The following is a 12,841-nucleotide window of genomic DNA, read 5'->3' as shown; positions in this document are numbered from 1 at the left end:
AATATTTTCAATTAAAAATACAAAATTTTACATAAACAAGGGGAATGGGGGGGTAACATGAACATATATTACGATAGATTGTAGTTATTATCTATGGTTATGATATTTGTTTTATTTAATTAAATATTAAAAGAAAATAAACAATCATATGTATCAGCGGAAAGTATCAAAAAATTGCTCCGTAAATACTCTTTCAGATTCCAAAGTTGCTCCAGTTATATAATTAATATGTAATTAAATATTTTCAATTAAAAATACAAAATTTTACATACACAAGGGGAATGGGGGGAAACATGAAAATATATAACATTAGATTGTAGTTATTATCTATGGTTATGGTATTTGTTTTATTTAATTAAATATTAAAATGACTTGAGATGTCACAATTTTTTATTCTAAATTTTACTTAGGAAAAAAAATTTTCGACAATTTTGATGGAACCTTTTTTTCATCCAGTTGGTGTTGAAATATTGGGCAAAAATCGTTTTTTATGTATATATAGCGTTAATTATCTCAACTTTGGCACTTCCGAGACTTTGAATAAGTTCTCGCAAAAGCATTATTATTATTTTGAGCGGACCGAAATGTAAAATTTAATGTAAAAAAATGTAAAATGTAATTAATATGTTTGTTTATTAATAATATGTTTATTTGTTTTCACTTGATATGTACATAAATAATTTACTTCTAAAATAAAAATAATTTATTTTCAATAGATTTATATAATATTATTTCCACCTTTAATTTATTTAATAAAACATTGAAAATCCATAAAAAGTGCTCGGTCAGCTATTCCGTAAGTGTTTTGGCGAATCAGTATTTTCATAACTGAAAAAAGTAATAATAATAAAAATTAAAACTAATTCTACGCAATAAAACATACTAATGATAGAAAACATGAGAAATTAGTAATTACAATGCCTTGGTCAGATATTTCCATAGGTTTCCATTCAACATTCGGATTAATAGGTACATCGGCGAGTTATAGGAATTGTCCGGATTCAATATCATCTCGATGATTGATCTCTTTTTAGAAATATAATTTTAGTCCAACTGCTTGCCAATATTTGTATCTGAAAACTGAAAATTCAACAATATTATTATATATAAATAAAATGAGTTTATAAACAAGTAACCTAAGACGTCGATAATTTATGTAAACAAATAAAGGTTTGTCGACTCACCTTTTACAACCATCTTTACAATAAATAATTATTCTTCAAGTAACTTATTGAAACATTATTTAAATTAAAAATGTTTTAATCAAAATACAACGGGGAATAAAAATGATATAATTAACCTCAAAAAAAAAATTAAATAAACAAATATCACAGCCATAGATAATAACTACCATTATATATTCTATGATAACTACAATCCATCGTTATATATTTTCATGCTTCCCCCCATTCCCCTTGTTTATGTAAAATTTTGTATTTTTAATTGAAAATATTCAATTACATATTAATTATATAACTGGAGCAACTTTGGAATCTGAAAGAGTATTTACGGAGCAATTTTTTAATACTTTCCGCTGATACATATGATTGTTTATTTTCTTTTAATATTTAATTAAATAAAACAAATATCATAACCATAGATAATAACTACAATCTATTGTAATATATGTTCATGCTTCCCCCCATTCCCCTTGTGTATGTAAAATTTTGTATTTTTAATTAAAAATATTTAATTACATATTAATTATATAACTGGAGCAACTTTGGAATCTGAAAGAGTATTTACGGAGCAATTTTTTGATACTTTCCGCTGATACATATGATAGTTTATTTTCTTTTAATATTTAATTAAATAAAACAAATACCATTACCATAGATAATAACTACAATCTATTGTTATATATTTTCATGCTTCCCCCCCATCCCCTTTGTGTATGTAAAATTTTGTATTTTTAATTGAAAATATTTAATTACATATTAATTATATAACTGGAGCAACTTTGGAATCTGAAAGAGTATTTACGGAGCAATTTTTTGATACTTTCCGCTGATACATATGATTGTTTATTTTCTTTTAATATTTAATTAAATAAAACAAATATCATAACCATAGATAATAACTACAATCTATTGTAATATATGTTCATGCTTCCCCCCATTCCCCTTGTGTATGTAAAATTTTGTATTTTTAATTGAAAATATTTAATTACATATTAATTATATAACTGGAGCAACTTTGGAATCTGAAAGAGTATTTACGGAGCAATTTTTTGATACTTTCCGCTGATACATATGATAGTTTATTTTCTTTTAATATTTAATTAAATAAAACAAATACCATTACCATAGATAATAACTACAATCTATTGTTATATATTTTCATGCTTCCCCCCCATCCCCTTTGTGTATGTAAAATTTTGTATTTTTAATTGAAAATATTTAATTACATATTAATTATATGACTGGAGCAACTTTGGAATCTGAAAGAGTATTTACGGAGCAATTTTTTGATATTTTTCACTGATACATCTAATTATTTACTTTCTATTATTATTTCTTTTTTGTTTTTCTTTCCCTTCCCGCTCCCCCCAGTTTATGACATTCCCCTTGTGAATGACGTCATCACATACCTGTTTGAATTGCAATTATTAATTTTAATTAATTATGCAAAAATAATAGATATTTATAAATCGTTATTGTTATATCCCGAAAGAAATAAACGGGAGCAATTTATTGATAGCAAAAACGTTAGGAAAAACTATCAATTTACTGAGATATTGGAAAATAAAATTTTGTATTTTTAATTGCAAATATTTAATTAATTGATAATTTAATAATTGGAGCAATTTTGGAATCTGATGGAGCATTTAGAGAGCAATTTTTTGATATATGATTTAATAAATTTTATTAATATTCCACGCTAACTATATTGTGGCATATGTTTCTATATTTTTTGATTTCACTTACAAGTATTGCGCCATCTATTGTATTCAACATTTATTGTTAGAACAAATTATAAAATGGTTTCAATCGTTACTCGAAAAGAAATAGTTCTCCGAAAAATAATTTTCTTTTACGCCAGACTATGCTATACGTGTTTATATAAAAATTTAATTGTTGCCTATTGATAAATGGCAAGTGACCTGGTGGTCTAAATCAGAAATACTGAAAAAGCGACTCACTTCCCGTTTTAATTAGTGCGAATGTATCGCTAGTTGGCGGGATTTATCTAATTTGAATTTGAATATTTTGAATGTCCTTTAAAAATGGTAAGTACAAATCTTGCCATCTAGCAGTGTAAATTGGAACTACTGAAAACGGGCCCACTTTCTATTTTAATTAGTACGAATTACTATCGCCAGTTGTCGGGTTGCAACTCCCAGTTATCAATAGATGATTTAGCTTTAGAAAATTACCCTTTGTTATACCAACATAATTCGTTTACTCTGGAGTTTAGTCTAATTGCTTTTAGGTAGTGATGTGTCGGAAGTTCGTATCCCTGTCCGCGGATATATGCCACAAATAAAAGATCAATATCCATATTGATTTTTGAAATTATATAGTTTTGAAATAAAGAAACTTTGAAACAAAATTCGTGTGCATATACACGGTTTTACAATTTTGCTGATCCGGTACATCACTACTTGTCTAGTTTGTTGAATACCTACATTTAGATTTGTAACGAAATTGCAAGTCTCTTTGAGGTCTCTTTGCGCGCTGAAATTTACATCAATTTGCTAAGAATTAATTTAAAACAAATAAAAAACATTTAAAAAAGTTTAAAAATATTTTAGTTTTTATTTTCAACTTTTTGTAACATAACAATTAACATCAGTTTTTTTGAAGTTTATATAAAAATTATATTGTAGGTAATGTATTAATCGAAATAAAAGCAAAATTCAAAAATTTTGAAAATGCTATTACAAAATAACAATTGCATTAAAAATAAAGCAAAAAAATTAAAATATATCGAATATCGTGTGAGATGATCCCCTCCACTTGATCACAATGCAAAATTATACTCCAATTTTATGGTTAACATAGTTGTACATTGTAGAGAACAGATATTCAAAGTTGACTAGAGGCTGCTTTAATGAACTGAAATTGATTTTACTCAGAGCACAAGTTTTAAGAATTAATCATCGGAGTGACTATTCGCACGTACCCGTTTACACGGGGTCGAGCTAGTACGGGTCTGCGGATTTTTTGGGCCTTGCATTCACCCCGAGATCCACGAGTTACCCATGCCCGCGTACGTACGAATAGTCACACCGATTAATATGTATTCACGTTGGCAGAAATGGTACTAATATAACTTTTTTTTAACCGACTTCTATGCCTTGTACCGATAGTATTGTAAAATTTGATAAAAATGGAAGTTTCTATACAAGCAATAGACCTTTTTCATGAAAAACAGAAATGCTTTTTGATAATTTTTTATGAAAATATAGGTCGAGTAGAGCCTGTAACTCAAAAATAACACATTTTTAACAATAAAAACACTATGAAAAAAATTGTTAAAAAGTATTAGAAATATTTGAAATTTGATTTTTTTTGGCTCCACCGCACACGTGATCTGTGAGGTCAATCCGACAAGCAATGACAATAAAACAGTGTCAACAGTTGTATTAATATATCACTATTATCAACTTTAAATGACGTCAAACCAACCTTCGTGTAACATCGTGTGTTTCCGGAGCGTTTTCGCCAATTTGAATTTTAATGATTTTCATTGTCTGTTTTCTCGGTCATATGGCTTCAAAAAAATCGGGAAAAAAAATTAGCCCATTAATCAAGACATTTACTTCCATTTAAAAAAAAAAAAATGTGAAAAAGGTCTATTTGTAAGTTCGTCTTAGCCCAACATCTCATTTAAAAGATAAAAACAAAAATTAATTGAGACATTCATTTTGCAACAGGTTATTGATACATAATAGTTAATACATATAAATTATATACAATTATTTTGTAACCTAAAGTTTAAGTTCAAACTTTTTTACCCTACACATACAATGGAGTAAATTTTCATTTCAGTTTTGAAACAAAATGTTGAACATATTTTAAAAACAAAGAAAGGAGCAACACGTAGGGACGCGACACGTAAATTATCTAGACACAAAATCTATTCAAATTTACATTATTTATCTAAATTCTAGAGGGCTGTAGAAAATTTCTAACATAAATACCCTACAATGTACAACTTTCTTAAAATTATATATAAAATTTAAAAAAATTTCTTTTTTCTTTTTTGTTTGTAAAATTTGTGATTTTTCTTACAATTCTCATCAGTTACATTGCTTATTAAAAACTAAGTGTTTACATGATTGGGTTTAGTATTATATTCGATTGACATACACTATTAGTGGTCAGTGTTTTCAATTTTCTACATATATTCATTACTATACGATTTTATTGTGTTTAAGAACAACTAGCACCCCAATTTATTAGTTGTTAATTAATTTTAGAAAAATCAGTACACATTTTACTGTTAAGAAAATTTTATTTAGCAATACTATCAAAATTATCTTATCAAACAAGTATCGGAATTCTTTTTCGTAAATTAATAACTTTTACTAGGGTATTTTACTGTATTAGTAGTTGGTTTTGGTTTATAAAACGATAAAAATGACGTTTTTTCAAAAATGGAGGTAATACCCATTGTCATGCCTATGAGTGCGATTTGAAAACAATTTTGATTATAACGTCTGGCTATATTATTACACCTTATATGTTTGTAACGATTTTTTCCTTGACAACTTCGTGAGCCGATTTGCTAACATTAGAAACGTCTTCTGAATCAGTTTATTTACGTTTCACGAGTTTGCGAAGAGTTAAATAGTATTGGAAAAAACGACATCAAATGAGTTACTTAAAAGTCGAAATAACTGTCATAGTTTTCTTCGATAGTCGTTGATCGGTTCACCATGAAAATCGTTCTCGAATGACATACGGTTGAAACTACTATGAAAAAACAATTTCGGGTTTTTTTTTAACATGGCACAGAAAAACAGTTCATTAAGGCAAAAACGCACGAATATCATCGATGAATCATCATATTCATGTTTAGCCCCATTTGACTTTTTGTTGTTTCCGTAACTGTATAAAATAAAATTCTTTGAAGTAGATACCGAAGAACAGAGCGCGTATAAAAATCGTTTAATCGTTCATATTAATAATTCCAGATATTTTTTGCCTAAAGAATTATTATAGAAATTGAATTCCAATAAATAAAATAACAAAATAGCATTCAATGAAAGACTTTTAACTGTAAAATGTATCTTGATTTTTTTTATTTACCGTTATTAAATTACCTCCTGAAAAATAGACATCTGTTATAGTACCAAAATAATGTTTAAAAATAAATGAGAAATTATCCGATTTTAGTTGAAATCAATATCGAAAGATTTTCGAAATCGAAGATATCGGTTGATACTTTAAAGTTTAAATTATACGGACACTACAGTCATATTTATTAAAGAGTAGCCAAAAAGTATTATTCAGATTTTTAAAGTTGTACGATATTTTTAAAGCAAAGTGGTTATTTAATCACTAAGTCGAAATAAGGCCTAGGTAATTATATTTCTACCATAAACTATGCGAATATACGAATTTTCAACTATCTATATCAGAATATCCTTAAACCTAAACTTTAGAATACATTTTTTATAATTTTTATAGATTCTAAGATAGTTGATTAAGGTAAATTTGAGCCTAAAAACTATTATTTATAGCACTTATGGTAAAAATTGATGAAAAATGTGCGTTTCATACGATACTTCCTATTTACTATATGTTAAATATTATTCAATTGTTAATAATTACTTTTACTATAACTAAAGGTCAGATCTATCTCAAAAATATAATTTGATGTATTCATTATTCATTAATAATATTAAAATTTAGATTCTTATCGATAAAAGACGGTAGTGCCTGTATAACCTTAACTATTACTTTGGATTTGTATTTGTGACTATATACTGTTCCACAAAAAAAAAGTGGCGCACTTAAAAAAAAGGTATATCTTGGCGAACATTGATTGAAACTGAATGAAATATATATCCGTCGTATTTTGGATCGATTTTTGACGTTAAATCGAAAAATATCTGTCCAAATGTTAAATGAACCCGATTTTTTGGGCCAAAATTATTTTATATAATGAGTTTTATCGTAATTGGAAACGAAAAATTAATGTCGATTTTTTGGGATTTTTTTAAGGGTTACCCCTTAGAAAAAATCGAAAAATTATTAAAAAATTTTTTTGTTTCGGAATTTGATAAAACTCAGTTTATAAGGTAACTTTGACCCATAAAATTCAAAAATCGGGTTCATTTGGCGATTGGGGCAGTCGGAGAAAAACGTCATGTTGGATCGATTTTTGACGTTAAATCGAAAAATATCTGTCCAAATGTTAAATGACAATATTAAGGAATAATAAAAATGTTTGAAATATTATTCAAAAACTAGAAATTACAAGCTATCGGATGATACATATTTCATTAAGATCCAATCGTTTTTCGCTGAGGAATATCTGTTTGAAATTTAAAAATTTTTTTAACTGCGCCACATATTTTCCTAGACATTATACAAACATTTCCATTTGCATGTAAAGCATTTTATAAGTAGAACAAAAATTCTCTATTGAGAGAAAAGCTCATTATTATATCTCAAGACTATAAAATTATCAAAAAATTTTATTAGTGATGTAAAAAAATATTTATTTTTTTTTACAAATGACGTTACTGTAAAAAATTTATTACTTTGTTAATTATTCCATTTTCCTTTAGTTATTCTTAATTCTTAAAAATACTAAATATATACCATCTATATTTCGGGAATTTTCATATTATATAATTATTTTTAAAAAAAATTAATGAAAATTATCAAGTCTTATAATGTAATTCATTTGAGTTAAATCACAATCTCACTTTTAATTCTTCCATCCTCTGTTTGATACGTTTCTTAGTTTCTTGATATCTAAAATAAAATTATTATAATTTAATTTGAATTCAAGGGGTTGGAACGGTGTATGGTTTTAGGCAACTGTCTATGTGGCTACTTAACTTGCTACTAGGGGCCTCGGGGAAAGAGAGGAAAGACAAATTTGTACGAGAAAGACATCACAAGGGGAAGCAAAATTATTTAAGACAAAAAAGAAGCCGTTTATTTGAGAGGGCGACGACAAAAACAACATCAATCCCAACATCAATCAATAGGGAATATTCATGTATTTTTTTTATATTTTTAATTCATTGTTTACATCATTATAACAATGTCAAAAATATAAATACTGCTTAAAAATGCTGTATTTAAGTATAAAAAAATTTTTAAAATACATTATAATTTTGAGATATTTAAACGCAGTTTTTTGGCGCTCTCTGTTGATGACGTTGAACTGTCAAAAATCGACATTTCACGTACTTTGATGTCACGTCCGTATAAAAATTTGAATTTTCGTTTTAGAAATTTTTAAATGCTCTCACTGAATTTGTACATTTATTAATTAATTTTAAGTAATTAAAAAGATATTAATTACTAAAATAATGGTTTAGTTGAAATGTCCAGTCATTAAAGTTACGGAAGAAAAATATTTGAACCAAATTTAAATTTCATGAATATTCCCTATTTTCAAAATTCTGTTATTTTCAGATGTATAGATAAAAGCTGGTTGAAAGTTTCTTCGATTCAATTAATTTTCGTCTATTTATTGATGGTTTACTACAAATCATAGTGTATGGTGGGTAATAGAAAATCGATTATACTTACTTGGAAATTATTCGCTGAATTTCACGTTCTTCTTGTACACGATATTGTTGTAGAATTGCACGACATTCAACTACAGATAAATTTAAAAATTGTGCGACTTCAGAACTCACTTCATCCGAATTATGCCTATCGAATATAAATAATTTTGCAACATCTTCATGTGGTCCCAACAAAACTCTTACAAGCAACGGATATTCATCATCTTTTAAGCGACGTTGTTCTATAAAAAGAAATTTAAATTAAATAATATAAGTTTTAGTCACCTTCGAAAGGGTCACCTTCGAGTTATTACATATTATAGGTAATTAAGCACACTAATTTAGTACCCACCGTGTCTTGGAAACTTTGTTTGCCACTATTATGGCCCAAGAAAATAGATAGATTAGCCAAAAACAAAATTATAAACTCACCTCCATTATCTCTAACGACAAACAGAGCAAAATTTTCCGGATCACTATCAACCTTGTATTTTTCCAACATCAAGTTAATAACTTCTTGTGTATTTACTAACGATGTAACCCACACACTCATTTGACTTCCATGTGGCGGTGTAAATATACTCGTTTCACGATCATAAAAATGCCCATTAATTGAACAACGTCGTTTTAATTTCGTACGTGAACGACGTGCCCCGGGCCGTCTACGAATTGCAGTTGATCCGTGTCGTGGTTTTGAAATATGTTCATTATTCAAACTAACTGTTTCCTGTGATAAACTCTCATCGCAATCCGTATCAGAATCTTGTTGAGTTCGACTACGCTCCAAACAATCTGGTCCCGACATTGAACGATTCAATCCTTTTTCGATCCAACTATCATCTTGACTAATTGACATATTGATATTATCTAATTTTTGATATGCGATTGTGCCTACGCCACCGTCCAATGAATTCTGTTTTTCAATTTTTTTCTCATAATTTTTGATACGTTTTAATGTACCACATCCGTTAAGTTCCAATAAACTGGAACTCTGATCACTAGGACTAATGTCATCACTTAAATCACTGCTTATTGTTGGTGATTCAAATGAACTGCTTTGTGTTGGTGAACAATTGGAAGACTGTGATGATGACTTTAATACGGGCATTGTTTGATACAATTTTGATGATGTTTCGACTTTACGTTCAACCTAAATTAAAATGATTCATTAAATTTATATTTTATATTAAACAAAATCTGATGCGAACACCACATAAGTCTCTTATTCGCACCGTGCGTGAGTTTTATTGGAGGCGTTTCCATGGTAACGATACACTACTTTAATTATAGAATTGTATGAATGCATATATAATTGTATGGATTGCATTTATGACTTTCATTGAAAATTTAATATTATTGTCCCACAAATTTAAAGAAATAATTATGATAATTTACATTTGAAAAATAATATTTGTGCAATTTGATTTCTTATTTTCACAATTTTTAATGCATTAAGTTTGATTAATTAGTGTTTTTCAATAATTTTATTTGACATTTGCTATAACATTAACATGTAAAGAATTGCATGTGAATTAGTCATAACAGCGTCCTTTATCGCCAAAATTTTCCACTGGAAGCGCTGGCATCGATTTTATTGTCTCTACGATGACTACGCACACAACGAATACGCTTATAAACTAGCCACAAGAAAAAATTTACAAAATTTAAAAAAACCTCTGACAAATTCGGTTTTTTCCTTGTAGTTCTCTCCAAACTGAATCGATTTCTTTGAAATATAAATAAGAACACTGTTGATTTAATTAACCCCTGATAAAAAAAAAGCTATTTAAGAACAGCGAGACTGCTTTGGCGTTAACGGACGGAGAGGCCGTCAAAGAACGGCTGACTCAAAGTAGTCCAAATATGGTAAGAACTGAATAGTGACAAAGAAGTTGAGACTGGTAGTCGTTCAACGTGTTCTCCGCCTAGCCATCAAGGCAATTAAAAAATTAAAAATTCTTTCGGGACGTGAAATATTTTAAAGACATACTTGTAAAAGATCATCTAGTTCATCCCATTCCATATTTTTAATATCCAATTTTGGTGGTAACGTATAACTTTTTACACAATTAGATGATGTATCTAACGATGTATCTGCTGTATCTGTTGCATCCGTTGTAACTGATGAATTATCTTCCGTATCTTGTGCAATTGACAGATCGGCAATATCTTGATCTAAATTATTGATTGTGATTTCCTTATTTTCTAAATTCGATCTAAATGAAAAATAAATTAGTATTAAAAATTATACAGGATGCTTCTAAAAGGTTGGGACATTGCTCTACCGTTTTAGTGCACGTTCAAATAAATTGATTTAGCCTAACTTAACTTGTTGTAGAGTTGCTCCGTTTAGGACCTAAGCGGTCGTAAAATTGAAATTATGTATTTGTTAAATTTTATCATGATTAATGTAAATTCATTGGCGTAGAATGTGGGGGGATCTTAGTACTAAGGCTATCTAAATTTGTACGCCAATAAAAATAAAAGGATTATAAATATGAAATTTAAATTTAGTGAGCTCATGGGAAGAAGGTACAATATATGACGTGGGCCACGTAAAATAATATTCAATTATTCCTGGTATTATCTAAGAATCAAAATCGCGTACACCATTTTAAATTATTAAAAAAAATCAACTTCTAAATTTCAGCTTAAGGCTCACCTAGCTTCCAAACAGAGCAGACTAAGTAAGGTAAGTTTAGCTAAATCAAAAATTGAAATATTATTTCCAGTGTACTGATAGAGCTTTACCCCATTCTGTATATAAAAGACTTATTGTTGGAAAACTCATACTTTTCGTTATTGGAATTGAAAATTGGTACATCTGCGTCATTTCCCATATTAGTTGAAATTCGACATGAGTTTCGTTTACGTACAGTAACAACTGTACGTTGATCGTCATCTTCTTTTAAATGTATAAGGCCACGTACACCCCAATGTATTCTTAAAGCACCTTCTAACACCAATCGACCATTTACTTCACGACTACGTATTTCTAAAGCTCGACCATCATAAAATTGATTAAATACCTAACACAAAATGAAAAAACATTGTAAAAGAACACATTTATGTAACGACCTTAAGGGTTAAATAGATAATCAAATAACCGTGGTCTTAAAATTTTCTCTGTGATATCTCGAAAACTGTATATTAAATGATCAAATCGAGTTTTTTTGAGTACAAATTATCCTTTATATTAACAGACTTTTACGTTTTAAATTTAATATCTTACAATACCTTTAATTTAGATTCTAAATGACTCCTAGGCAATATTGGTCCAGTATTAGCACGCGTAAATTTATTTTGCCCAAAACTTTTATGAGATTCGACTCGAGTACCATGCCCAAATAATTGTGGACCAAATAAAGCACCATAACATGGTACATGACAGTACGGTACACCTTTATGCTCTGCATGTTGTCCAGGATTTAAACGTTTACCGCACTCCTCACAGCGTAAACATTCTGGATGCCAATCATATCCTAACGACTGTTTTCGTTCAGCTAAAATTTAACATAAATCATTATTTTTTCTACGTTCTATGTTTGCATTAATTTCAATTAAAATTCAAACAGTTGATAAAGCATTCAAAATGAAACAAATAAAGAGGTGAATGATCTTTTGAAAGAATGAAAGTAATTTTTAAATTATTACGTACCAAAATAAACTGGCTTGCCACATTTATGGCACTTCCACATGATGATTGTTTAAAGTAATTTTTAACATAAAAATACATAAGCAAAGTTATTATAATTTATTTAAAAATTATAAATTGGTTAATAGACCCTGACGTTTAAAGTATAGTTTGACATTACACATAGTTGGCAGCACATGTTGATAGTCGATCTTAATGTTAATCAAATATTCCATGAGCATCATGGCCGTATCACTTATAATACGGTAGGGAGGAGAATATTAAATACAAATTATCATCAAGTGTTTATTTACCCATCTATGAGTAAATTATTGCATATGTTAAATTTCAGTAAGTAAATAAAAACAACTATGACATTTAATTTTGTTTGGTATAATGGCTATGGCAGATGCTTCTTTAACTCAATATATGTAATAGAGAGGTGATATTGTCCAACCAAATATGATGATCATTTTTCTCAAACGAAAAGACCTGGATCATTCAAA

General features: G+C 28.4%; 1 protein-coding gene and 1 long non-coding RNA gene across 2 annotated transcripts; both read right to left on the bottom strand.

Moving 5' to 3' along the window:
• Positions 1-737: 737 nt before the first annotated feature.
• Positions 738-1,345, bottom strand: LOC123306143. The gene is made up of 3 exons (XR_006536888.1): positions 1,185-1,345; positions 917-1,080; positions 738-828 (listed from the first exon to the last, which is right to left on the bottom strand). It is a non-coding gene; the product is annotated as an uncharacterized LOC123306143 (long non-coding RNA).
• A 6,500-nt stretch (positions 1,346-7,845) lies between these two features.
• Positions 7,846-12,498, bottom strand: LOC123303479. The gene is made up of 7 exons (XM_044886284.1): positions 12,360-12,498; positions 11,939-12,204; positions 11,495-11,730; positions 10,692-10,917; positions 9,134-9,851; positions 8,724-8,943; positions 7,846-7,934 (listed from the first exon to the last, which is right to left on the bottom strand). The coding sequence occupies exons 1-7, from the start codon at positions 12,397-12,399 to the stop codon at positions 7,874-7,876; spliced, it is 1,767 nt and encodes a 588-aa protein (XP_044742219.1). The 5' UTR covers positions 12,400-12,498; the 3' UTR covers positions 7,846-7,873.
• Positions 12,499-12,841: the final 343 nt, after the last annotated feature.

This window comes from Chrysoperla carnea, chromosome 1 (assembly GCF_905475395.1).
Source record: "Chrysoperla carnea chromosome 1, inChrCarn1.1, whole genome shotgun sequence".
Taxonomy (NCBI): domain Eukaryota; kingdom Metazoa; phylum Arthropoda; class Insecta; order Neuroptera; family Chrysopidae; genus Chrysoperla; species Chrysoperla carnea.
Note: the sequence above shows the minus strand (reverse complement) of the source record. Positions and strands in the feature narration are given on the sequence as shown.

Coding starts and splice junctions, on each gene's coding strand:
- LOC123303479 (XM_044886284.1), bottom strand. CDS start 12,399: ATGTGGAAGTGCCATAAATGTGGCAAGCCAGTTTATTTTG. Junction 11,731..11,938: donor ATTTAGAATCTAAATTAAAG/GTATTGTAAGAT, acceptor ATTTTGTGTTAG/GTATTTAATCAATTTTATGA. Junction 10,918..11,494: donor TTCAATTCCAATAACGAAAA/GTATGAGTTTTC, acceptor TTTTTCATTTAG/ATCGAATTTAGAAAATAAGG.